At 36.4% G+C, this 27,751-nt stretch overlaps 6 protein-coding genes across 6 annotated transcripts; 4 read left to right on the top strand and 2 right to left on the bottom strand.

Moving 5' to 3' along the window:
* Positions 1–36: 36 nt before the first annotated feature.
* Positions 37–2,715, top strand: LOC130732903 (probable serine/threonine-protein kinase WNK11). Its single transcript, XM_057584907.1, has 2 exons — positions 37–1,552; positions 2,203–2,715. Exons 1-2 carry the CDS (start codon positions 1,082–1,084, stop codon positions 2,590–2,592), a joined length of 861 nt encoding a protein of 286 aa, XP_057440890.1. The 5' UTR covers positions 37–1,081; the 3' UTR covers positions 2,593–2,715.
* Positions 2,716–3,828: 1,113 nt separating this feature from the next.
* On the top strand, positions 3,829–7,232 carry LOC130732901 (BTB/POZ domain-containing protein At5g48130). Its single transcript, XM_057584905.1, has 4 exons — positions 3,829–4,130; positions 4,355–4,424; positions 4,617–5,744; positions 6,444–7,232. The coding sequence occupies exons 1-4, from the start codon at positions 4,036–4,038 to the stop codon at positions 7,155–7,157; spliced, it is 2,007 nt and encodes a 668-aa protein (XP_057440888.1). The 5' UTR covers positions 3,829–4,035; the 3' UTR covers positions 7,158–7,232.
* A 4,401-nt stretch (positions 7,233–11,633) lies between these two features.
* On the top strand, positions 11,634–17,150 carry LOC130732900 (heterogeneous nuclear ribonucleoprotein 1). Its single transcript, XM_057584904.1, has 4 exons — positions 11,634–11,944; positions 12,496–12,722; positions 13,102–14,302; positions 16,582–17,150. Exons 2-4 carry the CDS (start codon positions 12,501–12,503, stop codon positions 16,593–16,595), a joined length of 1,437 nt encoding a protein of 478 aa, XP_057440887.1. The 5' UTR covers positions 11,634–11,944; positions 12,496–12,500; the 3' UTR covers positions 16,596–17,150.
* A 1,953-nt stretch (positions 17,151–19,103) lies between these two features.
* Positions 19,104–21,074, top strand: LOC130732898 (organelle RRM domain-containing protein 2, mitochondrial-like). Its single transcript, XM_057584902.1, has 4 exons — positions 19,104–19,370; positions 20,009–20,077; positions 20,206–20,312; positions 20,765–21,074. Exons 1-4 carry the CDS (start codon positions 19,205–19,207, stop codon positions 20,864–20,866), a joined length of 444 nt encoding a protein of 147 aa, XP_057440885.1. The 5' UTR covers positions 19,104–19,204; the 3' UTR covers positions 20,867–21,074.
* A 1,094-nt stretch (positions 21,075–22,168) lies between these two features.
* On the bottom strand, positions 22,169–24,797 carry LOC130732897 (pentatricopeptide repeat-containing protein At2g13600-like). Its single transcript, XM_057584901.1, has one exon. The coding sequence runs from the start codon at positions 24,582–24,584 to the stop codon at positions 22,338–22,340; it is 2,247 nt and encodes a 748-aa protein (XP_057440884.1). The 5' UTR covers positions 24,585–24,797; the 3' UTR covers positions 22,169–22,337.
* Positions 24,798–25,817: 1,020 nt separating this feature from the next.
* On the bottom strand, positions 25,818–27,304 carry LOC130732896 (cytochrome b561 and DOMON domain-containing protein At2g04850). The gene has a single exon (XM_057584900.1). The coding sequence runs from the start codon at positions 27,141–27,143 to the stop codon at positions 25,932–25,934; it is 1,212 nt and encodes a 403-aa protein (XP_057440883.1). The 5' UTR covers positions 27,144–27,304; the 3' UTR covers positions 25,818–25,931.
* Positions 27,305–27,751: the final 447 nt, after the last annotated feature.

Genomic DNA, 27,751 nt, shown 5'->3' with positions numbered 1-27,751 from the left:
CACTATGAAGTTATTGTCTGTGACCTTTTGCTTGTTACATGTACTTTTGCTTAAAGGGGGAGGTTCTTTCTAGCTACAAATACATGTGTGGTGTTGTAGCCAAATCAAACATAGAGGCTATTCGTTACCTTATTTTATGGGATTCCCTTTTAGAGTAATTTTGGGGGTGAAAGTAGGATACTAGTACTAGTTCATGGTGAGTGTTATTGAAAAGATAAACTCTATTATTACTTTAGGGCCCGTTTGATATGGATTAGAATTACATTTTGGGGCTTATCTACTAGTATAGCTGTGTAGGTCAATTGCTAATCTACGTGCATGTGAATGTTTAGAAACCGGTTGAGTGCAATGTATTCCAATAATCCAATTCATAAGATGAGTTATGTTCATTTTTTTTTATCTTGGAGTGCTAAGTCATTCACCTTAACCAAATGGGTTGATGTAGTGGTTGAGGGTTTGATTCTCAACTCTTGTGAATAGAAAAAACTCTTTGGTCTGCCAGTACCACTTTGAGTGCTCACAATGAGGTGAGATTTCGGCTATCATCAGTTGTGTGATAGTTAAGAAGAAGAAAAAAACAGTCTTTCACCTAAGAAATTGCAATAGGATAAGTTTTGTAATGGTTTTTTTTTTGCTTAAAAGTTATACCAACAGTAATTGTAGCAAAAACGAATCAATAGTATTTTGACTATTTTCTATCAGTTTATCTGGAAGTGTCATGAAAAAGGGGTTGGTGAAAGCAATGTTAGAGGATTCAGAGAATAGCCGTGGAGCACGGGCATTGCCTGAAACTTTTGATTTAGATTGTAATGTTTCTCCATTCTTCTCGTGAATGAAACAAACTTCAGAATCAGATGCGGTGTTTCTAATTAATTCCGGTTCTCCTTCATAAGAAACACACCACAACATCCAACCATATAGGTTAAAAATAAGAACAATAAAAGGATGTTGAAAATCTGTCACCTCATTCAATCAAAAGGGGCCACATGGGGCACTATATAATCAATTTGAATTAGCTTGTAGCTCATGTAAGAGCTTTGGTGTTGATAATGCCTGCTGATAATTACAGTGGGAAGGAGAAATGGAAGCCTTTGTTGAAGTTGACCCGACAGGGAGGTTTGGTCGTTACAGTGATCTTCTTGGTTATGGAGCTGTGAAGAAAGTTTACAGGGCCTTTGATCAAGAGGAAGGCATTGAGGTGGCATGGAACCAGGTTCGCCTCAGGAACTTCAGTGATGACCCTGTTCTCATCAACAGGCTTCATTCTGAGGTTGAGTTGCTCAGAACACTCAACAACAACTACATCATTGTGTGCTACAGTGTGTGGAAAGATGGTGGCCGCGGCGGCACCATCAACTTCATTACTGAGGTCTGCACTTCTGGGAATCTCAGGGATTACAGGAAGAAGCATCGCCATGTCTCCATCAAGGCACTCAAGAAATGGTCCAAACAAGTCCTGGAGGGGTTGGAGTATCTTCACACGCATGACCCTTGCATTATTCACAGAGATCTCAATTGCAGTAACATCTTTGTTAACGGCAACATTGGCCAGGTTGGTTATAATTACTGTCATGTTATTGATGCAGAGAATGAAGAGTATTATATTGTGGTTCTGTTTTAATCATGTTCCTTTTTTTATTTTCTTTTCTAGGTAAAATATAAATGACTGAGTTTTATATTAGGCTACTATGATTATATGGTCAAATTGCTAAGCTGATAAACTAACAAATATGTAATGCTAGAAAGGTACCACCAACGTGTGTTTTATTCAGGTGGTATATGTCTGATTTTCTTTAGTAAGATAGGGTTTAAGTCTTGTGAACGAAAAAAACGCCGCCAAGGAAAGCTAATATTTGGATGTTCTCAGCTCGAATATAATTGGCTATGTCATCACACCAAAAAATGCTTGAAAGCTACCAATACTGTATGATCCTTAGAGTGAATAAACATTAACACTAGTCTCTGCAAAGAATGTTAAAAGGAAACTAACTATTTTAAGTGATTTTGCTTCCTGGTAATGGATATTTGTCAATGGATGGTTTGATTTGTGAGCTTAGGTGGAAAGAAAATCTAGAAGCCAACAGCAATTCTCATGTTGAGGCATACAAATAACAGTAATTTCTGATTCAACAGGGTTAATACTTGATATGCTTAGCCAATTTAAGATTTGAAGAATTAGTTTTTCACTATGGCTTTTTGTAGGTGAAAATTGGCGATCTAGGATTGGCTGCAATAGTGGGAAGGAGCCATGCAGCACATTCAATTTTAGGGACCCCAGAGTACATGGCACCAGAGCTGTATGAGGAGGATTACACTGAGATGGTGGACATATACTCTTTTGGAATGTGTTTGCTTGAAATGGTAACCATGGAGATACCATACAGTGAATGTGACAGTATTGCCAAGATCTACAAAAAGGTCACAATGGGAATCAAGCCTCAGTCTTTGAACAAAGTCACAGATCCAGAGGTGAAGGCATTCATTGAGAAATGCATAGCACAACCAAGGGCAAGACCTTCAGCAACAGATCTTCTCAATGATCCTTTCTTTTTTGAACTCAGCAATGAAGAAGAATCAACTCCAGTCAATTGATTGTTTACTAGCTTATACTTTTAAATGTAATAGTATCTACAATTTATTGTTAATACATCCCTTTGTACTCCAGTTTCACTATTTCAGTGATGCACACAACTTCTTCAGTGGAGGGATAGTCTAAATACATATATAGTTTTCTAATTTGATTAAAAAAAACTAAATTCAGATAAAATGCTTCAAATGTCTTAATAACTTAAATTAAGAAGGTGCAATTTTTCCACACATCTTGTACTTTTCAAAAATATGGGGAAAAGGTAAATATTGGGATCGAGTGTGACTGGTTGAAAGGAAGCAAAACCCATCAATCAAAGCATCCTTATTTTCAGTAGCCGTGCCGTCCTGGGCATTAGCATGTCACAAAAAGTAACCCCAAGACTTCACATGCACTTCATCTTATCTCCCTTTACATTATTCTAATCCTATCTATCAATTTCCTTAGTTATTTACTTCTTATGTTGCTGTACTTCTTTTTCCCAATAAACCAAATTCATCTTTTCATAACTAGGAGAATGAGTGGTAAAACCGTGAAATGGTAAGTGAGAGAAACGAAACGAAGGTAGATGATTAATAAATGTGGTATATGAGAGATAATGAGAGAAAAAATAGGTGTATTTTCTTAAGATCTCAATAGCATTGGGGTGTTTAAAAATAACCTTACGAGTAGTCACCATGATACTATCACTCTCGACCTCACTTATATACAAAGACTATTGTGACAGTTTTGACAGTCACAAAATTTAATTTTGTGGCAGTTGAAAACCACCATAAAAATTAGTGTATAAATTAAGAGTGGTAATTATTGTTATGCGTCTATTTATCTATTCCATTTTAAAAATTATGATTGTTCATAAAAATCTACTCCAAATCCAGTGTAACTATTGAATAAACTGTGTGGTCCAATCATTTCCCCAAATGCCTCATCCACCATCAATATATATAAGGCCTAATATAGATAATCCAGCTTCAAGGTTACAGCCATTGGATAAGTTGAATATGCTATTACAAGTTAAAAAAGATAACATTATTAAACTTTAGGAGTAGAATTTTATGGGTTGATTACATACACTAACTTGAACTACAAGATTGATATGGTAGGAAGCATGAAAAAGGCACCATATTCTATTGGCCGAGGCCGCCAAGTTGTAGCACAAGTATTCAACTTCCCAACATTCAAGAACGTTTTTGAAGCCTTAAAATTTGGACTTCGAGTTTCACTCGTGTGCATGTTGACTTTGACTACATTTAGATGAATGAATAATAGTAGAAAAAGCTTGCAAGAATGTGTTGGGGACAAACCCATCAAATCCCACCTCTTTTCTTACTTCCACTCCTTCTTCACAAAACAGCTGGTTTTCCTTCACAGATAAGGATTCATATCAGCATCATTCTTCTTTCTTTTTGCAAAGTCACATTCATAGTTAGAACCAATAGTAGCCTTTCATGGATATTGTGAGCCCAAAAGATTATTCTGTGTCTTCAAGTCCTTACTCTTCACCCAACATAGGGGTCCTGCTCAAAATTAAGGTCATTACATGGTAAGATGATAGATCATGTTCATGTAACTAATGAGATATTGATGAGATTTTGTGATATATTACTGAGACACTGATGCAGATATTGATGAGATTTTGTGACATATTACTGAGACACTAGTGCAAATATTGATGATATTAATTATCTCATTATCATGCCATGTCTTGTAAGATGTCTGCAGTTTATCTCATGAGTACTCATGAATTTTTTTGCAATTTTGTCACAGGAGTCAAGAGACTGGTTTTCCTGTGTCTGTCAGAGTTAGAGTTAAAGACAAATTGTTCAATCTCCACAAGGTAAGTTGCATAACAATGAAATCAAATGATATTTCCCTTGAAAGTTGTATAGGATAATCTGGGAATATGGAAACTGATTTAAGTTACCACATATTCCTAATTTGATAATATAGCCCTTCTTATACCCAGATGGCCAGATTCTCCTAGTGTTAACTTATGTTTTTTTTTTTTAATATGTTATATTGATTGCAGCTTCCTCTGACTTCAAAGAGTGGATACTTCAAGAAGAGGCTAAATGACACGTCTGAGATTGAACTGCCAGAAACTTTCCCTGGAGGACCAGAAGCCTTTGAGATGATTGCCTTGTTTGTTTATGGATCCTCCACATTGATTGACCCTTTCAATGTAGCAGCACTGAGGTGTGCAGCAGAGTTTCTTGAAATGACTGAAGAACACTGTTCTGGCAACCTTTGTGAAAGGTTTGACCTTTACCTGAACCAAGTTGTGTTGCAAAACTGGGATGACACACTCATTGCACTGCAAAGGTGCCAAATGCTGCTTCCTTGGTCTGAGGATCTTCTGATAGTGAGTCGCTGCATCGAATCTCTCGCATTCATGGCTTGCATGGAGATCCTTGATCCTGAGAGAATGAGAGACACAACACAAGTTGTTACATTGGAAGAACTAGCTTCCCAAGCTTGGAACTGTGAAATGATAAGCCAAGAGCTTTGGATTAAGGATCTGATTGCTCTGCCTTTTGGTTTTTTCAAAAGGGTCATAGGATCTTTGAGGAGACAAGGGATGAAAGAGAAGTATGTGAGCACAATCATTGTTTTCTATGCAAACAAGTGGGTGCTTTCTGAAAAGACACTCCAATTTTGTGAGAAGATCAATGGAGATGGCAACAAAGGTACTTCAGGATTTCTACAAGGTGTTGTTGATCTTCTTCCAAGAGGTGATAAGGGTAGGAAAGTGATTCCTGTTGGATTCTACTTTGCCTTGCTTTCAAGATCTCTTGAGTTTGGATTGAGAATTGAAAGTAAAGCAAAGCTGCAAGACCAGATTGCATCAATGTTGCACTTTGCTCAAGTGGAGGATTTTCTTCTTCCTGAAAGTGGTACAGTGTCAGTGTCCTCTAGCTTGGAGTTGGAAACCATGGAAAGCATAGTTTCAGCATATGTAGTATCCAACTCACACATGAACCACACCCCAGAAGCTAGCAATTTCAGGGTTGCACAACTATGGGATGAGTATCTATCCAATGTGGCTGCAGATCCAAACATGGCACCTCAGAGATTCATGGAACTCATTGAAAGGGTGCCACCATCTTATAGACAGAATCATTATCCACTCTATAGGGCAATCGACAACTTTCTCAAGGTAATGAATTATTCAAAAGTTTCAGCATTCATCAAAAGTAACTTAAACATGTTGGATTAAAGTAAACATCATTAGGTTCATTGAACATGCTGTCATGCCAACATTGATGCCATCTATTTACAACATTTCATGGAATTTGCATGACTTCACCAGGTGGTCTAATTGAAATTTTTTGAACGAATTGAAATTAAGAGATTAATAACATGTTCGGTTCTACAATGATATGCACTAGAATCACTTATGATTAGAAGCTACGAGTCTTAGCTTCTGAGTAAACATCCTTTGGATTCTGTGTTGATTGTGATATCAGACGTGCTATAACATCAATGATAGGATCATGATCCTCTAAAATAGGAGAAATAATGAGTAATAACTAGTTGCAAGCTTGGTGGTATCTCATTACACAACTTACCAAAAACCAAATGAAATCATCAACAAATACCAATGTAATTTCAGCCTTACTGTTTAGGTGCATATTTTGCTTTTCACTAATGATACTTAGATATCCAAACAGTAACGGTTAAACATCTGACAGACACCTCATTTTTCTCTCTCTATCTCTCACTTCTTATCGATCACATTATATATCATATTTAGTACTTTTGTCTCTTATTTTCTTTTATTACTCTGAGTATCTACTGGGTGTCTACACTATGCTGATGTTCAGATGTTCACAAATCATTTTCCTTTTTGCTGTAGACACATCCAAGTATATCCCAAGATGACAAGGGAGCAGTGTGCAAATATCTTGACTGTCAAAGATTATCACAAGAGGCATGCATTGAAGCTGTTCAAAACGAGTTGATGCCTCTAAGACTAATTGTCCAAGCCCTTTTTGTTCAACAACTCAACACTCACAAAGTATTCAAAGAATGCTCAGATTCATTTAGATATGCACAATGTGGAGAGTTATCAGGAAGCATACCAAACTCTAGTCAGTGCCCATATTCTGCAAGCCAGAATCTAGTAGAAAGCCCATACACTGATGGGCCTGATCTAGGTACTGGTACCAGGCCCTTGGGCTTCCTGCTCAAGAAAGACCTTGTGATGCAGAATTTCAAGTTTTCAACTACAGAATATGAGTCCACAAGCTTCAGGATTCAGAATCTTGAACAAGAACTCATGACCTTGAAAAAAAGCCTTCAGCTGCAAAACATTGTGACAACAAAAGCAGAACCAAATTTGATCAAAACACAGAAGATGATGGAGCCATCATGTGGGTTAGAAACTAGATCACTGAGCAAAAGGAGGAATAACACAATTGGAGAGGGTGCTAGTTGCATGAGTTCTGTGAATTTTGCTTCACAGAGAAAGTATGCTAGCCGGTTACTCAAGGTGTTTCGCCGCATTACTTTGTTTGGAAGTAGGAAACTGAAAAGAAAATCAGGAACTCCTAGCCAATTGTCCAAGTAAATGTAGCATAAGCACTTCACTGTTAAAATGTATGAATATGGATACAGTAGTAACAACTGAGAGTTGGAAGATCAAGTCCTTTTCCTTTTTATTTTTCTTCCAAATTTCATTGAAAAATAGCGGAAAGAAAGAAAAGAAAGTTAAGAAAAAAGTAAGCGCATTTGATCTGAGATAAATATTTTCTACACAAAACAATCATATTCGAGTAAAAAACATTCACAACTTTGTGAGACTAGCTCTACCATCAGAAATTATTTTCATACACAAGATTTGGATCCAAAATCTTATTTAAAAGAAACAAAAAATGTAAAACAACTCAAAGCTACTCTTCATTTGAAAGATTCACATACTTATTGTTCACAATTATAACATAGGAAAGCTACTCGTCATTTGAAAGATTCTCATACTTCCTTCACATGGTGGGAAATTTTATTATTTTAATAGGGGGTCTTTTAGAAATTTTATTATCTATTTTAAAGTAAAAAATAATAATATAAAATAAAACAGATTTTTTTTTAAATGGATTGTTAATTAGTCACTTTAACGTTTCATTTTATTTTTTTTGAGTAAAACGTTTCATATTATTATTATAAAACGTTTCATATTATTATTATTATTCAATTGGCATGATTTAGTATTTGATATGTAACGTTAAAGTTTAAAGGGTTTTTAATATGCATGTTAATTGGAAATCAATGAAAATCAATTTGTTTTGATGTGTTGTTTTTTCAAGATGTCGTTTGGTTTTCTAAGAGGGAAGGCTTTATAGGGCACCGTTTGGAAAAACAACTTAATTAAGTGCTTATGATCATAAGTGATCAGACATAAACGCTTATTCATAATCTATTTTAAAACATTTATTAAAATAAATTGAAAATAAGCTATATAATAAGCATAAGCTCTTTTTCTTAAGCTATCCTGAGTAGCGTATGAAAATAAGCTCAAAACAGCTTATGGTAGGTCATAAGCTGTTTGCATAAGCTCTCTCAAACACTTGCACAAACGCTTATGCTATCAGATAAGCTCAATTGCTCAAATAAGCTCTCTCAAACGGGATCATAGTGGTACAGGAGCTTGAGGAACGAAAGTGAAGACAAGATACCAGATTGATAGTGTTATGGTTTTCATGGTTTCGAGAGTGAAATATCAGCAAATTGTATGAGTGTTTATGTGCAAAGTTAGTTGAAAGTGACTTCGTATCTTAAAAGGGTATTCATCTTGAGAACATATGCACCAAATTATTTACTTCGGGTGGTGAAATACTCTTAAGCCCAGCACGCCTCAGTTAAACTATTAACTTTATTTAATTTAAACTATTTTATTGTATATTTTGTTGCTATGTTAATTCAATTCTGTCAAATTGAGAAATATATTTTAATATATTTTCTAATAAATTTTTATTTTGTTCAACTATTTATTAATTATAATATCAGAGAAATATTTCCTAAACCTTCAACCTTCTCATGATAAGTAAAGAACACTCTTGATTTGATTCAACATGAGGAGGGTCAGCTTCTTGCAGCAACGAGACTAGCACCAGTTATGATGCAACCAGCAGGCCTTGCAGAAGCACTTTGTTTGAGATGGGCGATGAGTCTTGTGCTGGAGCTCGGTTTCTTCACTGTTTGTTTTGAGACGGACTCCTTGCAACTGTTCCAATGGTAGAGGTGACGTAGCAGAGGATGTTCTTATCTTGATTTAATTATTGCAAATTGTTGTTCTTTAGCTTCGTCTATTACTCATATGAATGTTTTAGTTGTTGTAGATCCGACAATACTGCCGCTAACTTTTTAGCCCGGGAGGCCACCTCTTTTGCTGTTTGGATAGAGGAGGATCTTCCTGGTCTTGACGCTTTGGTTTGCTCTGATGTTTTGACTTCTATGCCTGTTTGATTTTAATATTATTGATCCACTTTTAAAAAAAAAACATGGACCATGGTTATATCACTACAATATATAACAGTGCCTTTATTCATGATTTATCAAGGATCATAATTCAAATACTTGTACAAGTCTTTGGATTTTGTCAACTTAGATTATATTTCACAGGGGACAAAAAGAGGTATTGAAAGCTGGAAAGGGAAAAGTTATAGGTTGAAGCAAATGGAATGGTTATTAAGACAGGGGAATAGAAACAACAAAGGTTTTAGGGTAATGCATGTGACATGACATGAGATCGTGGTCCTCCAACCCTTGAGTCTACTCAAGAATCAAATTTACCACCGCTATATATATGTACCAAACTTTTCTGCTGCATCTTCATGTATCCACCTCATCTACCTTCCTTGAGTTTAAGGACACCAACAACATTTCACTTTTTTCGGCCCAATGGGTGTAGGAACTAGACATTATAAGACATGGACTAGGTTGGGCCTTGGCCCAATATGATTGGCCACCTTTTTTCTTGTTGCCATGGGGTCGACCAGTAAACAAGGTAAACCCTAAGTGAAATAAATACCGCGACTTCGATCTTTTTCAACAAAATCATCACGTATTTCTATAAATCAGGCATCTATTAGTGGATAACACTACATACTTGGTGGCGGCAGGGCTTGCTTAACCGTATATATGGAATCGGGACTCGCCATGGATCTTCGAATAGCCTTAGGACGACCTCCAGAGGGCTCTGCTCCTCGAGAATGAAGCTTGTTGGCGATACCGGTATCCATCTATAGTCGTTAGTTCATTGGTGTCAGGGGAGTTTTGTATACCCCCAACTCGGATCATTCCCACCCACTTGATTCGCCTAAATCCACCCAAGCTACATACTCCCTCATATATAGCTTCTCTTGTATTTTGGAACTTGAAATTCATTTGTATAGTTTGAAATTTAGTTCTCTCATTGGAAATTTCTCTTTTAGAAACCAATAGAGAATTATCAAGTGTCCATGCTTTGGCTTATCACCATTGCTTATCAATCTCTCTTCATGAGATGATTGTGGTGCTTAGAGAATTATCAAGAGATCATCCTCTTGTGGTTTCTCATTAGCATAGACTTATCATTCTATGAATGGGTTGCCTTCTCCTTCTCTTTCGTTCTCACGTACTTTTAATTTTCATTCTACCTTGGTTATTGTTTTCATGGAATTTTGGTATCTTAAGCCTCAAGCAAGCTACAACCAAATCAATTGAAGGTGTATAATTGTATAAGGTGGTGCACCCTTATCACCATATCTAGTATTTTCTTAGGTTTGGGCACAACTTCAATAGCATACGCTGAAATTTTTTCTCTAAGAGAAATAATCTTCTAATTAGGAATGTGAATCTCACTAAGAGGTTCATCCCTTCTCTATCTCACATTCTTGTCGGCGTACATTTTTTCAAATGATTGTTCTCGCATAGGAAAATATCCCCTACATCGTTTAGTAAACTTGCGCTAGATGAAAAATCCTTCCCAATGCCTAATTGAAGAAATTTGAACTAGTACAAGGTATTCCCCTTCAAGGTAGACAAAAAATGCATTGCAAATTAGAGCATTTGTGTTGTCTGCTTCTATTATCCTCATAGCCTCCATGCACTTGACAAATGGATTCACATATTCCTTTGGACCCGCTTTTCCTAGAAATGAATCAACATTCATCTGCTCGAGCAAATCCGGTGGAAAATTCAAAGCTCGAATTTCATTAGTGAAAGACGTATAAATGGCTCCATCCCTGCCCAACGAGCGCATGAATTTAGCTTTAGACCAGAAGTCTTTTGGTGTCAAGCTAAGCACATCACAAATTCTTCATCGTGATGAAAATGGAGCTCATGTTTTCGCATTCCCACATAAGGTTCCAATTGTTCTACTTGAGATGATATTGTCTAAATCTCCATGCTTTTCGATTTGCTTGCACGAAAAAATTGAGTTGGCATGACGTGGTGTGTACTGGCAAAAGACATATCGATACTCAAGTCACTAAGAGAGTAAAGAGAAATCTTAGAGTCAAAGAAGAACTTAGAGTTCAATACAATGAGTAATGCGTAACGACTACACCTATAGAGGCTTTGTATTTGTGCAACTGTCTCAACAAGTCATTGTGAAGTCTTATGGAATATCTTATGAGATCATTGTTGGCCCCAGGCAGCTTCATAAGATTATTAGTAAGCGGGTTGTCGTGTGACCAGTTGGCCTTAGTTGGGACGAGACGTTCCTTTACCAAACACATTATTCGCCCGTAAATACTCAATTAGTTGCGAAACCTTTGAGCCGAATGAGATACTGTTGAATTTCTTACCTTTTTGAACTGGTCGAAACATCTGCTAATTTTTAAATTTTTACTAAAATTATGTGAACATTATTCTAGCTCTATTGTAATCACATATTTAAGACTAATGACTGAAAAAACTCACAATTACTACACAAAATGAGCAGATTTTAATTTTTTGAATTGATCAGTAATATCAAATCAAAGTAAATAATAATAGTAATAAATAATAATAATGAAAGAAAAATCATCATCTTCCATTTGCAGAGAGAGTCCCTGCCTATATAATGAGCACCTCACATCTCGCAGCTTCTCTCTCGTCTCGGCGTTCTCCTTCTTCTTCTTCTTCTTCCATTTCCATGTGTTCCTCTCTTTCTCTCATCATCGTAGTTTCGTTTTGTATATAAATTTCTGTAATCGGTTTGGTATCTGAATTTGCATTTGGTAATCTAACACAAGAACAATTCACAAGACACAACAAGGGTGGGGAGAGAGAGAGAGAGGGAGGCATAGCCCAGATAATGAACCTACCCTCTGTTCTTAATCTCATTGTGCCTCCCCTCAGATCTTAAGATTTCCCCATCTGGGTCGTCTTCAATCGGTGGGTTTCTATAGAATCTCGATTGAAGTTTTGATCTTTTTTCAATTGGATCTCTGATTATTCATGTTTTTTTTGTGGGGTTTTTCCAGGAGTGTGTTTAGTTCTTCCTTGATTCACTGCTTCATGTTGATCAAGGATCCGATGTTTTCTAACTGAATCCGACAATATCTATATTTACATCGTTAATACAATTCTGTCTCTGTGTTTGTCTTAATTTAAGGTAGTTGTCTGAAATTTTTTTAGGTATCATACTTGGAACTGTTTGTATTTCAACAATTTGATAAATGGTAATGCTATCATGTTTTTTTGTTTTTGTTTTTGTTTTTTCTACTTGGCTAGGATTTTGTTTTTACCTTGTTTTATGTAAGTCTTCTTATTTTCTTCCCAATGCTAAAGGCCTAAAATTGTTTGTTTAAATTTGGATTGGATCCACTAGTTAGGTGCATAGGAGGCTTGGCTTTTCACATTTCTAATGATGCTGCTGCCACTTATAATTGCATTTGTTTAAGCTTTCGAACTTGAAGAATGAAGTGTGTCTCTTTTGCTTGTAGGTAAAATGCAATCTGATAATGGAAAATTATTTATTGGTGGAATATCGTGGGACACAACTGAAGAGCGACTCCGGGAGTATTTCAGTGCTTATGGTGAGGTTGTGGAAGCAGTGATAATGAAGGATCGGACGACGGGTAGAGCCCGTGGATTTGGTTTTGTTGTTTTCTCTGACCCAGCCGTTGCGGACATAGTCATAAAAGAGAAGCACAACATTGATGGAAGGATGGTAATTTATTGCCATCTCTTCTCTTAAGTCCAACATTAGCATTCTTACATTATGGTTCTCCTTTTGAATTATATGACATCAGGGTTCTTATTGCCGAGTTTATGGTTCTCCTTTTGAATTATATGACATCAGGGTTCTTATTGCCGAGGTTCTTTGTGCTGAATTGTAATTTGATTTGCAAAATTTGTTCTATTCTCAATATTTTCTTAGCTAGATGGTAAAATGGACCAATCATAATTCTCTTATGCATTTGATATTATCTAATCTTATCTGCTTTTCATTCATTATCTTCCTTTCTAGGCATCCGTTGTTAGGATTGATCGGTCTTCATTTCTTTTTCCTCTTTGATTTATAGTCAATGCTGTTGCTTCTATACTAGGTTGAGGCGAAGAAAGCTGTTCCTAGGGATGATCAGACCGTACTGAGTAGAAACAGTGGCAGCATCCACGGTTCTCCTGGTCCAGGTCGCACAAGAAAGATATTTGTTGGAGGTTTAGCATCAACAGTGACAGAGAGCGATTTCAAGAAGTACTTCGATCAGTTTGGGACTATAACAGATGTTGTAGTGATGTATGATCACAACACTCAGAGGCCAAGAGGCTTTGGATTTATCACTTATGATTCTGAAGAGGCTGTTGACAAGGTCTTACTGAAGACATTTCATGAATTGAATGGTAAAATGGTTGAGGTCAAGCGAGCAGTTCCTAAGGAGTTATCGCCAGGACCTAGCCGCAGTCCACTTGGTGGATACAGCTATGGTCTGAATAGGGTCAATAGTTTCTTAAATGGCTTCACTCAGGGTTATACTCCAAATACTGTTGGAGGCTATGGACTTCGGATGGATGGTAGATTCAGTCCAGTTGCCGGTGGTCGAAGTGGATTTGCTCCACTTGGATCTGGTTATGGGATGAATCTGAATTTTGAGCCTGGTTTGACTGCTGGATTTGGGGGGAATGCAAATTTCAACAGCAATGTTAGCTATGGTCGGGGATTGAATCCCTACTTTGTTGGAAGTTCCAATAGGTATGGCAGTCCTGTTGGATATGAAAGTAGTAATGGAGGAAACAATTCTTTCTTCAGCTCTGTGACTCGAAATTTGTGGGGGAATGGTGGCCTTAATTATGGAACAAGTTCTGCAAATTCCAATGCATACATTGGATCTGGGAGTGGGAGTGTTGGAGGAAACACATTTGGCAATACTGGAGTCAACTGGGGTTCTTCACCAATATCTGGGCACGGAGGAGGGAACAATGTATCACAGAATAGTGGCAACCTTGGATATGGAGGTGGTGACAACAGTTACGGTTTGGGGACTGGAGGGTACGGAAGAAGCAGTGGTACCACTCTTGCACCAACATCTTCATATTCTGCATCAAATGGTGGTGTTGATGGGGCTTTTTCTGACTTTTACAATAACAATTCAGTCTATGGGGACCCCACTTGGCGATCTTCAAATTCTGAGCGAGATGGATCTGGCCCCTTTGGTTATGGACTTGGTGGTGCAGCTTCAGATGTTTCTGCCAAGAGTTCACCTGGTTATGTTGGTGGTTATACAGTTAACAAAAGACAGCCAAATAGGGGTAAGAGCAACCTTACTCATCTTAACTTCTCTTTCAGTCTCCTCTGGGAGTCTTGAACAATAGTGGTCTTGAACAATAGTGTGATTTTATTGCATTTGCACAGTATAAGTCTTGAACAATAGTGTTATTTTATTGCATTTGCATAGTATAACTAGTCTATTGCTACAAATCTCAAAAAGGGGTTGGGAAAAAGCTTGATTCTTACAATATTTGTTGGGATTTTTAAGCAATAGTCTAGACTAATGTCAACTTGTAGTTGTTTGGCATTCTGAGTAAATGCCAGGTCCAGATTTTTAATATTTGTTATTTTTTTTCTCTCCTGTAAGTTTGCTATTATTTTGAAAAACTTGTAACGGGTTCTTTGTTCTGTACTTAATCCATTGATTTTGTTGCTTATCTTCTCATTGGCTTGCAAAGATTTAACGGATTTAGATATTATATTTGATCAATTAGGTGAAGTTGTACGTACATATTATTTATGATACTTGTTTCCCAGAATGGTTTCATTGACATCTAATCATGTCCATTATATGATTGCTCTTCTGTTATTCCTATAGGAGGGGTTGACATTGAATAATTATATGTCTTAATTCTCTATACTTCTGCCCTATTTCCTGTATTTCCAACTTCATTTCCTTAATTGCCATATTTTATTGGATAAGTATGCTTCTTGCTGTATGCATGCAACTTTTGAGAGACATGATACCATTCAGATCCTAGAATTCTTGGTACTTATCCATGGGTGGTGTTCCTCACATTTATATGGTTTTTCTTTCGAATCCTGTATGATACTTAGAGGCTGTGAAAATCGATACCATAGGCATCAAAAAGTAACTTTCAAATTGAAAGGTGGCTTGAAACATGTTTAAATAACCCCCATAAAAAATCATGTATACTATTCCTTTAGACATGCTTGAATGCTCCAGCATATGGTACTATAGATCATGCTGGAATCATGTATACTATTCCTGGACACATAATTGCCCTACTCCAGGGTAATTTATGCTAGACGTCATTGTTCCACAACCTTACTCTCTTTTAGTTTGAGTCGGTGACGTCAGATTATAGATCGTGTTTATTATGGGTGACAATAGAATAGAAAAGGTCTAGAGTTTGAGGGACGAGAAAATAACAAAGTGGACAGTGTTAGTTTTGGAAAACAAGAATAAGGAAAGATATAAGCTTCTATAAGTTATTATATTTCAATTTATGGTCTAGACTCTAGATATCTATAATTTGAAAAAAATTTCCTCTAAAGTGAGTTTTGTTAAGAGAGAAAGTAAAAGTGTATACAGATTTGGACTTTTATGGATTAGGATCACGATGTACATCAATTTAAATTAACGCTAATTATAGCCGTACTTGCTCAATTTACAGACAATCTATTTTGAGTGTGTGGAGTCTTATTATTATAAGTAGAATTTGAATTCTGAAAGAGGCAAGGGTGAACCGAACACATACATTTTTCGCATATGCAAGTATTATAATACATTCAAATTCTCAAACTGAAGTATTACTTCATCATTCATGAACATAAGCTGTTACTACATAAATACTCAATGCCGAGTAACTTAACAAAATTGAGGGTTGTAATGGGGATGATCCTAATGGCTCATGTCTAATAACATATTTCCCCCTTAATTATGTTTGCCTTCCCTCCATTAAAATCCCTCCCCTCCCCTCCTCTAAACCAAACACAGTGTAAAACAACAGCTGCTAGTTATGTACTTATAGATTCAAAATCTGAATAGCTGATGGTTTATATGTATGAATTGCAAGGGGGGGAAAGAAAAGAGTAGCAGTTAGTTTGTACTTTGTAAACATGTCTATATTTCCATTAAATTATAAGAAATCATCGTTTTCATATTTTGCTTAGAAATTTTATTCACTGTGAGATCCTTTTAATAGTATTGCATTGCCCTCATTTTTCATGTCTGTGTTTCTCAAAATCATGGGAAGAGAACTCTGACTTTGGAGCAAATCCATAAGAGTTCTGGATAGTGGTCATTGATGTAAACTTCAGACTATTACTTAGGTGTGCAAGAGAGAGGGAGCTGATTTGAATTTATCTTTGATTTTTTTTCTTTTAGGAAAAACCAGTTACAATACACTAGTACTTTTCTGCTGTATGTTCTGTTGTAGGTCTCTATTTTTCACAGTAACATATAACTTGGATGGAACTTAGGATTGGTGCATTTTACTTGTCATATATGCTTTAAATTATTCATTTTTAGTTGTCTTGTTTGCCAACACTGACAAACTTTCTACCTTTGCTTCAGGAATTGCTGCATAGGGAGATCATTTTGATGACACGAACTTGTAGGTGAAGATAATCCAGTGAAGCAGGTGAATTGTGAATTTTGGCACACCACTGTTGTTACTGTATTTCGGTTTTAAGACGTAAGATGTTTGGTTATCTAGAGCTAACTGAAGTGCTTGTTTTGAGGATTCAGATATAGAGATAGAAGTTACAAGGGAATGTGAAGGCTTGAGTTTTTTGAGTTATTACTATTTAGGTTTTGGGTTTTTTGGGATTTGAGTGAGATGTAAAATCTGATTGCGGGATATAGCGGAAGTGTATCATGCATCACTTGTGAGGAAGCAATATAAAAAAACAAAAAAAAATAGACAGCATTTCTGTTTCTTTTTTCTGGGGTAGAGTTTTGCCTGTAATGTCTTGCAAAGTTGTTGTTCTGCTCAGGAATTGCTTGTTTCTTCATCCATCATTTTGGTTTGCTTTAAGCACATTTGTATCTGAGGATTTTGTTTATTACTAGTGTGAAACATTAAAGGGACACCCTTCTACTTCTAGGGTCCCCGTGAATAAGTTACCAACATATTCTGATTATTTTTTAGGAGGAATATTTTAAGCTACAATTTCAAATTTAATGTGAGAAATGGATCATTTTTCCAAATTCTATGGACTTTTAGTATTTTTTTATACTTTGTTTTCAAAGATATTACAATGGAGTTACAACACGTGGTTGGTACACAGCTGATTCCTCTTGAGTAAAATCTGAGTTTGAGTTTTGTGTATGAAAAAAATATTCTTATTAGGTGAGTCTTCCCACCCAGGTGTGGATATTCTCGGCTCGGAACAAAATTGTCTCCTATGCCGGATACCTGTATTACACAGGAAAAAAATATTATAATTGACTTGGCCCCATTGGTGTGTTAAACGGCTATGCATGTTTATTTTGGCAAAATAGTAAATGAGTTGAAAGTGAAATAATTTATATTTGGATACATTTATTAAAAAAAGTGGTTTTTGTAGGGTAATGTTGTGAAACTCCATTGTAAAATATTTTTCTGTTAAATGCATAAGTTGCTCTCTTATACTTCTAACAGATTGATCCCATTGGCAATTTCGCACAGCTATATCATTTGCGAGATTTGTTGAACTTGTAAGCTTCATTACTAATAAAGCAGTGCATGAAAGAAAAGTCAGAAAAATGAATATTTGCAGTGATTCTTTTCTTTTAACAATATGAGAAACTAGGTTATGTACAACTGTCAAAGCTTTGGTGTTAACTACAAAGTTAGACAGCAGTGGTTGGCTGGTTATATCGTTACATAGGTTTTGTCAGTAGTTTGGTGGAGTTAGCCATCTAATCATGGTAGTTAGCTAGTCAAGGGTCTCTACCATTCGTATTTATTATTATCATCACCATAATATATGTGAGACATCATATGCATTATTTTCAATATTCCCATGTTAAGTCATAGAATGTAAGTGTTGTAGTTGTATCTGTTTGCATAACGAAAATCTTATAACGTGTTTGGTTTTGTGGTGAGAAGCTTCCTAATCAATCAATTCTAAAGAAAAGTTACAAAGTGTAGCCATTGGAAAGATATCTTCAACATTTCACTTCTAATCTCATATATGTGTGTCGAAAGAAGAAGATCTTATTATAGATTAGAATAGATTCCAATTGATTTAAATATTTGTCACAATTTTTTTTCCAAAACAGGTATCAAGTACTCTTTTCTAGAAAAAAGGAAGAAAGAAATTGTTGCCGCCATTTGCATTAAGCTGATTTTGGAAAGTATAACATTACATGTACCATAAGGAATAAACATGGAGTAGTCTTTATATTCATCTTTTTCTGTGGCACGGAGTATAAGATTGTGCAACTCAAGAGTAGTTTATGTGAACTAATAAAGTATAAGTGAAATTGACTTGTAAATGTATTTGAGTTTGTCTCGTGCAAAAATAATGCTTAAAAAACCATAGTAGTGAAACAAACATAATAACAAAATAAAGGGGAAACCCTCTGAAAAGGCGAAGGCTAGGGTGAACCACCTACCTACCCAAGTCACTGGTCCACTGTAGTTTTTTCCCTCTGAAAAGGGTAGAGACACCCTAATTGTAAGACCCGCGAGGGGTGGTGGTGTTTACATATATTGTGTGGGGTTGTCTCTATTAACATTTTCTGTTTTCACAACTCGCTATAAGATAATTTTTAATGTAAGTCATCTAATATTTGATTATAAAAGTGAGTTAATATAGTTCTATGAGTTAAGTAAACATGTTGAGTCGATTTGACTCATACTTTAGTGAGCCAAGAAAAAATATAACTCAGCTTAATCCATTGAGATGGTGTGTTAGGTGGGTTGATTTACTAAATTAAAAAAATAAAAAATAAAGCAAAATAAGAGAAAGATTTATCCTTAAAAAATATAATTGCACTTGCATCCAATTAAATAAAAATGCCTTTGATTTTGATTTTTTAATTTGATTTTTGATTTGAAAAGATGTCCTATATTCTGTTACTAAGCCCAAGCAGCAAGCCCAGTTGAGTTCTAGTGTTAGATTCCCTCAGTATCAGTGTCAGTATCAGTATCTATCTCTCTTTCTTGAATTCTCTCTCTCTCTGTCAGCTCAGTATCTCTCCGGCGGCCATGGCAATTATGAGAGCAGCAGCAGTGGCGGCGCCGAGAGGCTTGCGGCGGCTATTCTGCACGAACACGAACTCGAACTCGAACCCGAGCTCTTTCCCTTTCAATCTACCCCCTTCAGGGACCACTCGTCAGATGGCTGATCCCAGCACCAACCTCTTCGTCTCCGGTAATACCTTCTCCTTTTCTCATTTTGGGTGCTTAACACTGTAATAGGACTGAGTTCACACTTGAGACTCTTCTATCTCAATTAGTACACAACTCAATAGGTATATATAATCAAAAACCCTAAACCCTAAACTACACCAAAAGTTGATTAGACTGATTGCTGTTTTGGCATCCTACCTGTTTTGATTTAAACTGCAAATACTCTAAATTACTGGGTGAAGCATCAGGAAATTGAATATTCAGTAAAGCAATGTAGCCTTATAGCCTTCAAGTTCAAAGCAATGTTTTAATGGACCAAATTCCCAGGACCAAGCCCCCCTTTGGTTTTGCTCTTGCAGAGTTTTAAATTGTCTCTTACAATTTTTATCTCATTAAACGACAATACGAGCATTATCCCACTAAGTGAGGTTGGCTATATGGATCACACTACGCCATTGAGCTTGATTGGAAACCAGATTTTCGGAGATATTATTAATAATGAGGTCATTTTTAACAATATCTTCCAAAGTTCTTTTTGGCCTACCTCTCATTCTCCTGAATAAAAAATAAGAAAAGGAAAATTGTTTATTGCATTGCTGAGGATCCAGCATTTTTCCCATACAAGATGTCATCAGTTTTGGTATCTTAATATTTTTTCAGGGCTTTGCAAACGTACAACAACAGAAAAGCTACGGGAAGCATTTGCAAAATTTGGTGAAGTTGTTCATGGTTTGTTCTTCTTCTCTGAGCATGTGTTAACTGTGAAATTGTTCAGCTATTTATGCTTTAACTTTTTTGTAGTTATGTCTTGTAAGTCTTATCTGAAACCATAATGGTTCTCCATTTGTTTTTTTCAGCAAGAGTGGTAACTGATCGAGTCTCAGGCTACTCCAAGGGTTTCGGTTTTGTGAAATATGCAACTATTGAAGAGGCTGGAAAGGGGATCGAAGGCATGGATGGCAAAGTAAGCTTGATTAAACCCTGATGCGTACCGTACACTGTTGTCTTAGATTTGCCTTACCTGTGTTATTCATGCAAAATAAGACTTAAATTTTACTTTGAGATAATTATACTACACATAACAGTGAACATACCAACACAACAATATAGACCCTGGCATTAGAAGATGAAAATATTATTACTTGACCGTGTCAATAATGCTTCAGTATTCTTGAAGCACAATTATGCATGAACTTAAGTTTTGCTCAATTTCCCCCAGCTTGCTTCATACCCTGTAAATCATGTGTCAAATACTAGGCTCAAATAAATGTGCATACATTGATATAGCAACTATAGTTGAGTTTCGTTAACAGTCTGTTGATTTTTATAGCCTTGTTCATGTTAATATTTTGGAGACCTTTCTCTTTGTTGTTCTTCTACAATGATGCTGATTGATACTGCCCCCGTGCAATACAGTATTTGGATGGATGGGTTATATTTGCAGAGTACGCAAAACCAAGACCAGCACCGGGACAACAACCTGCAGACAATATGACTAATCAGTATGCACGGCAGTAATTCCTGTTGTTTATTTGAAACATTCTTACACCTTATTGAACTGGTCTTGCATTCATACAAGATATACTATTATGTGTAATGCGGCTACTCCTTTTTATGGTAGCTGGGATTTTCATGAGATATGGGCTGGCAGATTGATGTCTGCATGTTGTGCTTGGCTTTGAAGTTATGCCATAATCATTTAAGCTTTGACTTCAGAATTTAGTCATCACTTTTGTCATTAGACTGGTAGAATGTATTTATCCACTCACTTTATGCTTATACTTTGAATTCCATTTTAAAAAATAATAGTAATTCCACTATCTTTTGGGTGTCTTTTTTAAATTTGCTCGACCTATATTTTGGGGTATATCAGTATATGAAGAGACAACTTTGTGCGTGGGCTTAAAAATTCAAATGAACAGTGATAAACAACCTTTTTTTAAGTGGATAAACAACCTTATTCTTTGCTGAGAATTATAAGAAAATGGATTGTGTTATAATATTTTTTAATAAGATGCTAAGATAAATTTTTATTTTACTGTAGCTTTTCTTCAGTACTTCAAATTACACAAATAATTTGGGAATTCAAGGACAGAAGTTCATTTCACTAAATGAGTGCAGCTCTCCTCGTTAGCTGTCTAACAAGTGACAAATATGGTTAGAAAAGATTATTGGACACTATAATACTTTGCGAGTATTTTGATTTCATCATTAGGGTGACTTTAAAAGAAAAAATGACTCGCTAAATAATTTTGTGACGGATTTATTTCCGTTGCAAACCATCAATTTCATAAAACTATCCCATATTGGTAAATTGTTATTAAACTGCTCTCTTTTAGTGAATAGATTTATTTTTTACTTTATTTTAAAAAAACACGATTCAAAATACAAGAATAAACCCAGAAAAATGGGAAACTATGTCTATCTCCGTGCCATCGTAGCAAATTTTTTTACTCACTAACATGAGCAGAAAAAAAAAAGCGAAGGGGAAAATATATCAGTCTTCTTCTTGTGACGAGCTAAAGAATGCAGAGAAATGAAGTAATCATCAATACTAATCTAAAATGAACTTTTTCACTATATTGAACTAACTCAAAACAATTACTAAAGATAAGCTCCATAAGAGCACGGAAATCAATACAGTGACAGTTCTAGAACAAGTTGATTTGATACAAAATGACCTGTTGAAATCTTAAGTTCATACATTAAACCAAATTCTTGAGCTGAAAAATTAAAAAATTCAAACAAGAGCATTCTTCCTCGTAGAATAGAAGTAGCAAATTTGTTGCTTGATAATTTTGATTTTCTCAATTCCAGACATTCTGTAACATAATGATATTTATATTTAATGTTAATGTGAGATGGTAGAAAGATAGGTTGCTCGAGGCAATAACACAATCGAAGGCAACTACAGTCTACTGTCACTACAGGCAAATATTGACACATGTGCTTACTCTTGCTCATGAACTAGAGCAACTACAATAATATGTCACAAGGAATCTGAAACTAGTGGGAGAATATTTCTGTTCTCACTGCTCCAACACACTTCATCGCTTAACAGATCCAAATTCACATATATTTCTCTACTTTCAGGGTGGTTTTTGTCACTTGCAATAAAATAGTGAACTTCATTATCTATCTCAATCCAGCTCGAACCAGTTTCTTTGATTAACTTCAGGTCATTCATAGTTGTTCTCACTTTGGCAGCCTCTTCTGGCATGCCTCCTTGAGCATACATATTTGCTACAAGTATATAAGAAGAGGCCTCATTAGGTGCTAAGTCAAGTAACTTCTTGGAGGCCCATATTCCAAGTTCCATATCACCACACAGCTTACAGGCATTGACGAAAGTCCTCCAAAGCAAAGATGATGCAGAAAACGGGCTTTTGTTGATGATATCCATGGCTCTAGATAGATTTCCGGCTCGACCTAAAAGGTCAACCATGCAAGAGAGGTGCTCAGCCAGTGGCTTGATCCCATACTTTGATTCTAATTCATTGAATATGCACAACCCAACTTCCCATAAACCTGAGTAAGTACATGCTTGCAGAACAGCCAATATTGTAATCTCATCTGGGGCAAATCCCTGTTCTTTCATATCCTCAAATAGCGAAAGCGCGTTATTTGCTTCACCATGAAGGGCATATGCAGAAATCATGGCATTCCAGGTCACACGATCATGGTTCATACATGTAAATATCTTATAAGCATCCTGAACACTGCCACATTTAGCATACATGGTAATTATAGCATTGCCCACAGCAGTATCATCATCAAGTCCCACCTTTATAGTGTAAGCATGGAGACTCTTCCCAGCTACTATGCATGCTTGATTAGCGGACAAACTAAGAAGCCGGGAAAATGAGACCCGATCTGGTCTCACGCCATTGAATCTTAGTTTGCTGAAAAAAACCATAGGATCTTCTTCATCATCTCTTGTTTTTGAATTTAAGTATCCAACTAGAATGGCATTAAATGAAGCAATAGTTTTATTTGGTATCCTGTCAAAAACCACTCTTGCAGACTTCAAACTTCGACATTTAGCATATAAATCAACTAAAGCAGTACCGCTATTTACATCATAGACATGACCAAGCTTCACAGTAAGTCCATGAATTTGGATTCCAAATTTTAAATTATTGCATTCTGAACATCCATCAAGTACAGTGCTCAAGCAACCAGAATCAAGAGGTACACCAATCTGAAGCATATCTTGGAAAAATTCAAGGGCTCTGTTGGCATAGCCGTTCTTAACTAATGCTGATAGGAGTGCAGACCAGGAAATTAAAGACCTATCATCCATTTCAACAAACACTCTCTCAGCCTCTTTCACCATTCCATGTTGTCCATACATTGTAATTACAGCATTTCCAACAGATGTTTCGCTCATAAAACCATACTTCACTGCAAGCCCATGCAGTTGCTTTGGTAAGTCGAATCCTATACTGGAATCACAAGCACTGATTAAATTTGTGAACGTATAATCACTTGGATTCAGTCCAGAGTTCATCATATCCCAAAATGTCTGAAATGCCTTATCACCCAAGCCTGCCTTTCCATATTCCAAAATCATATAATTTATGCACTGAGCATCTTTAACACTAATGCCACAGAACACTTTTTCTGCAAGATCCAACTGGCCACTCCTAGAGTACATATAAACAAGTGAAGTGGCCACAACAACATTCTCCTGAAGCCCATTTTTTATAACAAAAGCATGAATCTGCTCACCGAAAACACGATCTTCGCCAGACCTGCATGCCTGCAGGACCACTGAGCAGGTGTGCTCATTGAAATTCTCTCCAAGCATACACATATCACGAGCAATGCTGAAAACAGTTTCAAGATCACCAGTCTTCAAATACCCCTTCATGAGGGTAGTCCAAGTGACTATGCTTCTAACAAGCATTTCATCAAATATCCTCTGTGCATCACCCATTTTATTGAACTTTGAGTAGAGGTTGACAAGATTGTTATCCACAAACAGGTCACCTTCATTACCAGATTTGACTAAGTACCCGTGAATTGCCTGAGCTAGATTATAATCTTGTGACCCAATTGAGAATTTAAGGAGCTGAGGCCAGTCATGAGGATGAAAATTATGGTCACATGCTGAAACGGCAGAATGACCAAGTTTGAGGCATTGTGGGGGCTTAGGAAAAGAGGGGTGGAGGCCATTTGGTTTCAGTTTGAGGGTTGGAGGGAGATGTAAAGCGCATGCAGGAGAAAGAAGCATTGAAGTTGGAATAATATTTTGGACCAATGCTTCAACCACTGGTATAATGGGGCAGACTCTTATTGAACTTGGACCTATTAAGGATATGTGTGAGGAAGATTATGGTGAAACATATCACTTTTGGAAGCTAGCCTATGTTAATGTTAGTGAATGGAATAAGATGGGATGAGTTTAATGCTTTTGTGTTATACTATTGGGTTTTGTTAAAAGAGAATGGAATGAAATGCAAAGAAATGAAACTTATTCGTTTACATTACATTACTTATAATCAAATTTTTTACCCCTTGTGAATGAAATGGAATGAGATGAAATGAGTGTTGGATTTGGTACAGTCAACTACAACCTAGTCACAAATTCAAGCCCTTAAATTATGAAATGACGCTTTACGTAAAATATTTATATCTAAACTATTGAAATGAAATATGCGTCGTTTCATTTCAATTCAATGATATTTGATGAATGTCATAAATACGTCAAAAAATGACTATAATGGATTCAGATTTGATAAAATGGAGACACGCGTAGCTATCAAAATTACAAACTTTTTTTTTTACCTCTTTCTGTTATATATTTAATATTAGTATTTTTGAAAAGACATATTTTGTGACAAGTATACTTCCTTGATTTGGAGAATTAAAGAGTTGTTACTTCGCTCTTGGACAACATCAATGATTCTACTTTGAGAGAAGAAATGTGTGTGCTGACTTTTTAGATAAGCATAATGTGCATCCTGATGTGCTGATGCAGATTAAGGTTATGAGATGATGGTTATTTCAGTGCCTCTTTTGGGTTTGGAGCCCCGCTTCTTTTGGCTCATGCAATGAAAGTCACAAAATCACTTTCATTAGGTCCTCTTCTCATTTCTTCTTTTTTCTTTTTCTTTTACGTATTATTCAAATAAAATATTTTTTAAAATAAGGGTAATTCAAAATAAAAAATTGTTCATTTTAATCTGTTCATTATTTAAATAATGAAGTGTTAAATTTATTAGGTTTCATCATAAAATATTCAAATAATAAAAAGGGATTTTTATTGTATTTCATCTCATTCCACTGCCTTTAATTATATTTTGTTCCATTGCATTAATTTATCCTAAAATTGCACACCAAGATCTCATTGTAATTGATTTTAAAGTGAGAATCAATTTTAGTGATAAGGTTCTATGATGTCACTCAAGCTTCTGAGGAAAAGAAAGGTGATACAAAAGATGGTGGCACTCAAACATGTTGAATGTCATCATAAAGTGAGAAATCCTTTAGTAATTGATTATGAGGAAAAAGAAGGTGATACAAAAGATGGTGCCACTCAAACATGTTGAATGTCAAATTGTGTTCCTCTCAGCATTCCTCAATTCTGGATACCACTACTCCCTTTATCAGAACTTCCAATAAGTCCCTCTCTCCTCATCTTGTCTTCCTTGGATTTTCTACAGAACACTACCCAAGAGTTCACCTCCAAAGCAATGCAAACACCAATCATGGTAGAAAGTCCTAAGCAGTAACTCAACTTAGCATAAGACCTGCTAGCCCCCATCACTTCAAACCCCTGAAACACATTCACAAACCCAAGCACCACACAAGAGTACCCAACAAAATGGTGGTAAGACTTCCAATACTTCCTGAACCTGTTCCTCTCATTTGGCCTGAAAAGCAGAGCCAGAGTCTGCATAGCACCCAAACAGAACACAGCAATTCCAAGCTTCCTGTGCAGCCTGTACTCCACCCCAGGAGAAAGCTCCCCAAGGCGAATTCCAATTGCAAAACCAACAGTTCCAAGAATGAAACCAAAGAGTTGAATCCCTGCATGAGCATAGAACCAAACAGGGCCTAATGATTGAATGTGCCTGAGGTAACGAGCAGTGATGGCTCCCATTGGCAGCAGAATGCCCCATGAGATTGCATTCAAGGTGCCATGGATCACTCTCAGCATTGTGAGATCATTGTGTTGAGGAGCAGAAGATGATCCTGACAAGACATCAAAGGTGGCAGTTGAAGAGAGGTCAGAGGATGTTGTTGGATGAATGGTGGGGGAGTAGCCTTGAACATAGAGTCCTCTATTCCAAACATAGTGGATTTTTGTTCTGTTTGGTTGAAGTTTGATTGTGGCATAGATTTGGATGGTGGCACCATTGTGAATTGTGGCCATTTTGCCACCATACAAGGCTGCATTTGAAGAGAGGAGGTGGATATTGTCAAGGGGGTGCGAGAGAAGTGGTGATTTTTGGAGTTTCACTGATGGGTCTAGAATGTAAGGGAGAAGGACTATCTGTCCTGTGTTTGGGTCAGGGAAGGCAATTAAGGCTTGTGTTCCTGTCATTTCTGGTGAAGTGGGGTTGATGCCAAAGCCAACCCAGCCGGAAGGTGAGATGAAGCTGCCAAAGAAGGCTAGTTCTAAAGAAGAGTTGTGAGGGTGGAAGGTCCATGCTATGGAGGCTTGTTGTGTTGGAAGGTTCATGCATTTTTGGAAGGTTTTTGTGGCGGTTTCTGTGGTGCAGTGAGATGCAAGTGCAGTGTGGGAGCAGAGTGGAAGGAGGAGAAGGAAGAGGACAAGCTGAGACATGGTGGTGGAGGAGGAGGAGGGAGAGTTGAAGTGAGAGGGAGAACCTGAGAGGATGGTTCAGTGGTTTGGTAGCTTTTGTTAACAATGTGTGTGTGTTTGTAATGATGTCTTTTGTGATCTGCCATTATGGATTTTGAGGATGTGAGGGAATTAGTTTGTGCTTAACTTTGAAGGAAAGACAATAGTGCATGCGTTTGGTGGATAATAATTGAAATGGACATTTTGATTGATTGTGTTTTGTGACATTGAGAATTTTTTATTCATTTCAAGTGTATTCTCTGTGTTGATGGTGACATCAGATTATTTCTTCATCCCACAATCAACGTACTAAGCGGTGGAAAATTAGCCAATAAATTTTTCTCATCCAGAAGAGTCAGAAATTGAATCTCCAATCACTTTCTTAAGGGACAAAATGATGAACAATTTCGCCAACTCATTTGCTTTATCACATTGAAACATTGTGATTGTTTCTAAATAATGACATTGTTGTAATTTCATATAAGATATTACTACAATAAAAATAGGAAAATAGAAGTGAAATATATGCAGACCAAAAAAAAAGAGAAGGAAAAGATGGAGTTAAAAAGAAAATGTAAGTAAAAGCCAAC

The sequence above is a fragment of the Lotus japonicus genome, chromosome 1 (genome assembly GCF_012489685.1).
Source record: "Lotus japonicus ecotype B-129 chromosome 1, LjGifu_v1.2".
Lineage (NCBI taxonomy): Eukaryota > Viridiplantae > Streptophyta > Magnoliopsida > Fabales > Fabaceae > Lotus > Lotus japonicus.
Note: the sequence above shows the minus strand (reverse complement) of the source record. Positions and strands in the feature narration are given on the sequence as shown.

Excerpts from the sequence above, each read along its gene's own strand:
- LOC130732901 (XM_057584905.1), top strand. The coding sequence starts at position 4,036 with ATGGATATTGTGAGCCCAAAAGATTATTCTGTGTCTTCAAGTCCTTAC. Across the intron at positions 4,131-4,354 it reads AAAATTAAGGTCATTACATG|GAGTCAAGAGACTGGTTTTC; the intron begins GTAAGATGATAG and ends ATTTTGTCACAG. Across the intron at positions 4,425-4,616 it reads AATTGTTCAATCTCCACAAG|CTTCCTCTGACTTCAAAGAG; the intron begins GTAAGTTGCATA and ends TATTGATTGCAG.
- LOC130732903 (XM_057584907.1), top strand. The coding sequence starts at position 1,082 with ATGGAAGCCTTTGTTGAAGTTGACCCGACAGGGAGGTTTGGTCGTTAC. Across the intron at positions 1,553-2,202 it reads TTAACGGCAACATTGGCCAG|GTGAAAATTGGCGATCTAGG; the intron begins GTTGGTTATAAT and ends GGCTTTTTGTAG.
- LOC130732896 (XM_057584900.1), bottom strand. The coding sequence starts at position 27,143 with ATGTCTCAGCTTGTCCTCTTCCTTCTCCTCCTTCCACTCTGCTCCCAC.
- LOC130732900 (XM_057584904.1), top strand. The coding sequence starts at position 12,501 with ATGCAATCTGATAATGGAAAATTATTTATTGGTGGAATATCGTGGGAC. Across the intron at positions 12,723-13,101 it reads ACAACATTGATGGAAGGATG|GTTGAGGCGAAGAAAGCTGT; the intron begins GTAATTTATTGC and ends CTTCTATACTAG.
- LOC130732897 (XM_057584901.1), bottom strand. The coding sequence starts at position 24,584 with ATGCTTCTTTCTCCTGCATGCGCTTTACATCTCCCTCCAACCCTCAAA.
- LOC130732898 (XM_057584902.1), top strand. The coding sequence starts at position 19,205 with ATGGCAATTATGAGAGCAGCAGCAGTGGCGGCGCCGAGAGGCTTGCGG. Across the intron at positions 19,371-20,008 it reads CACCAACCTCTTCGTCTCCG|GGCTTTGCAAACGTACAACA; the intron begins GTAATACCTTCT and ends ATATTTTTTCAG. Across the intron at positions 20,313-20,764 it reads TCGAAGGCATGGATGGCAAA|TATTTGGATGGATGGGTTAT; the intron begins GTAAGCTTGATT and ends CGTGCAATACAG.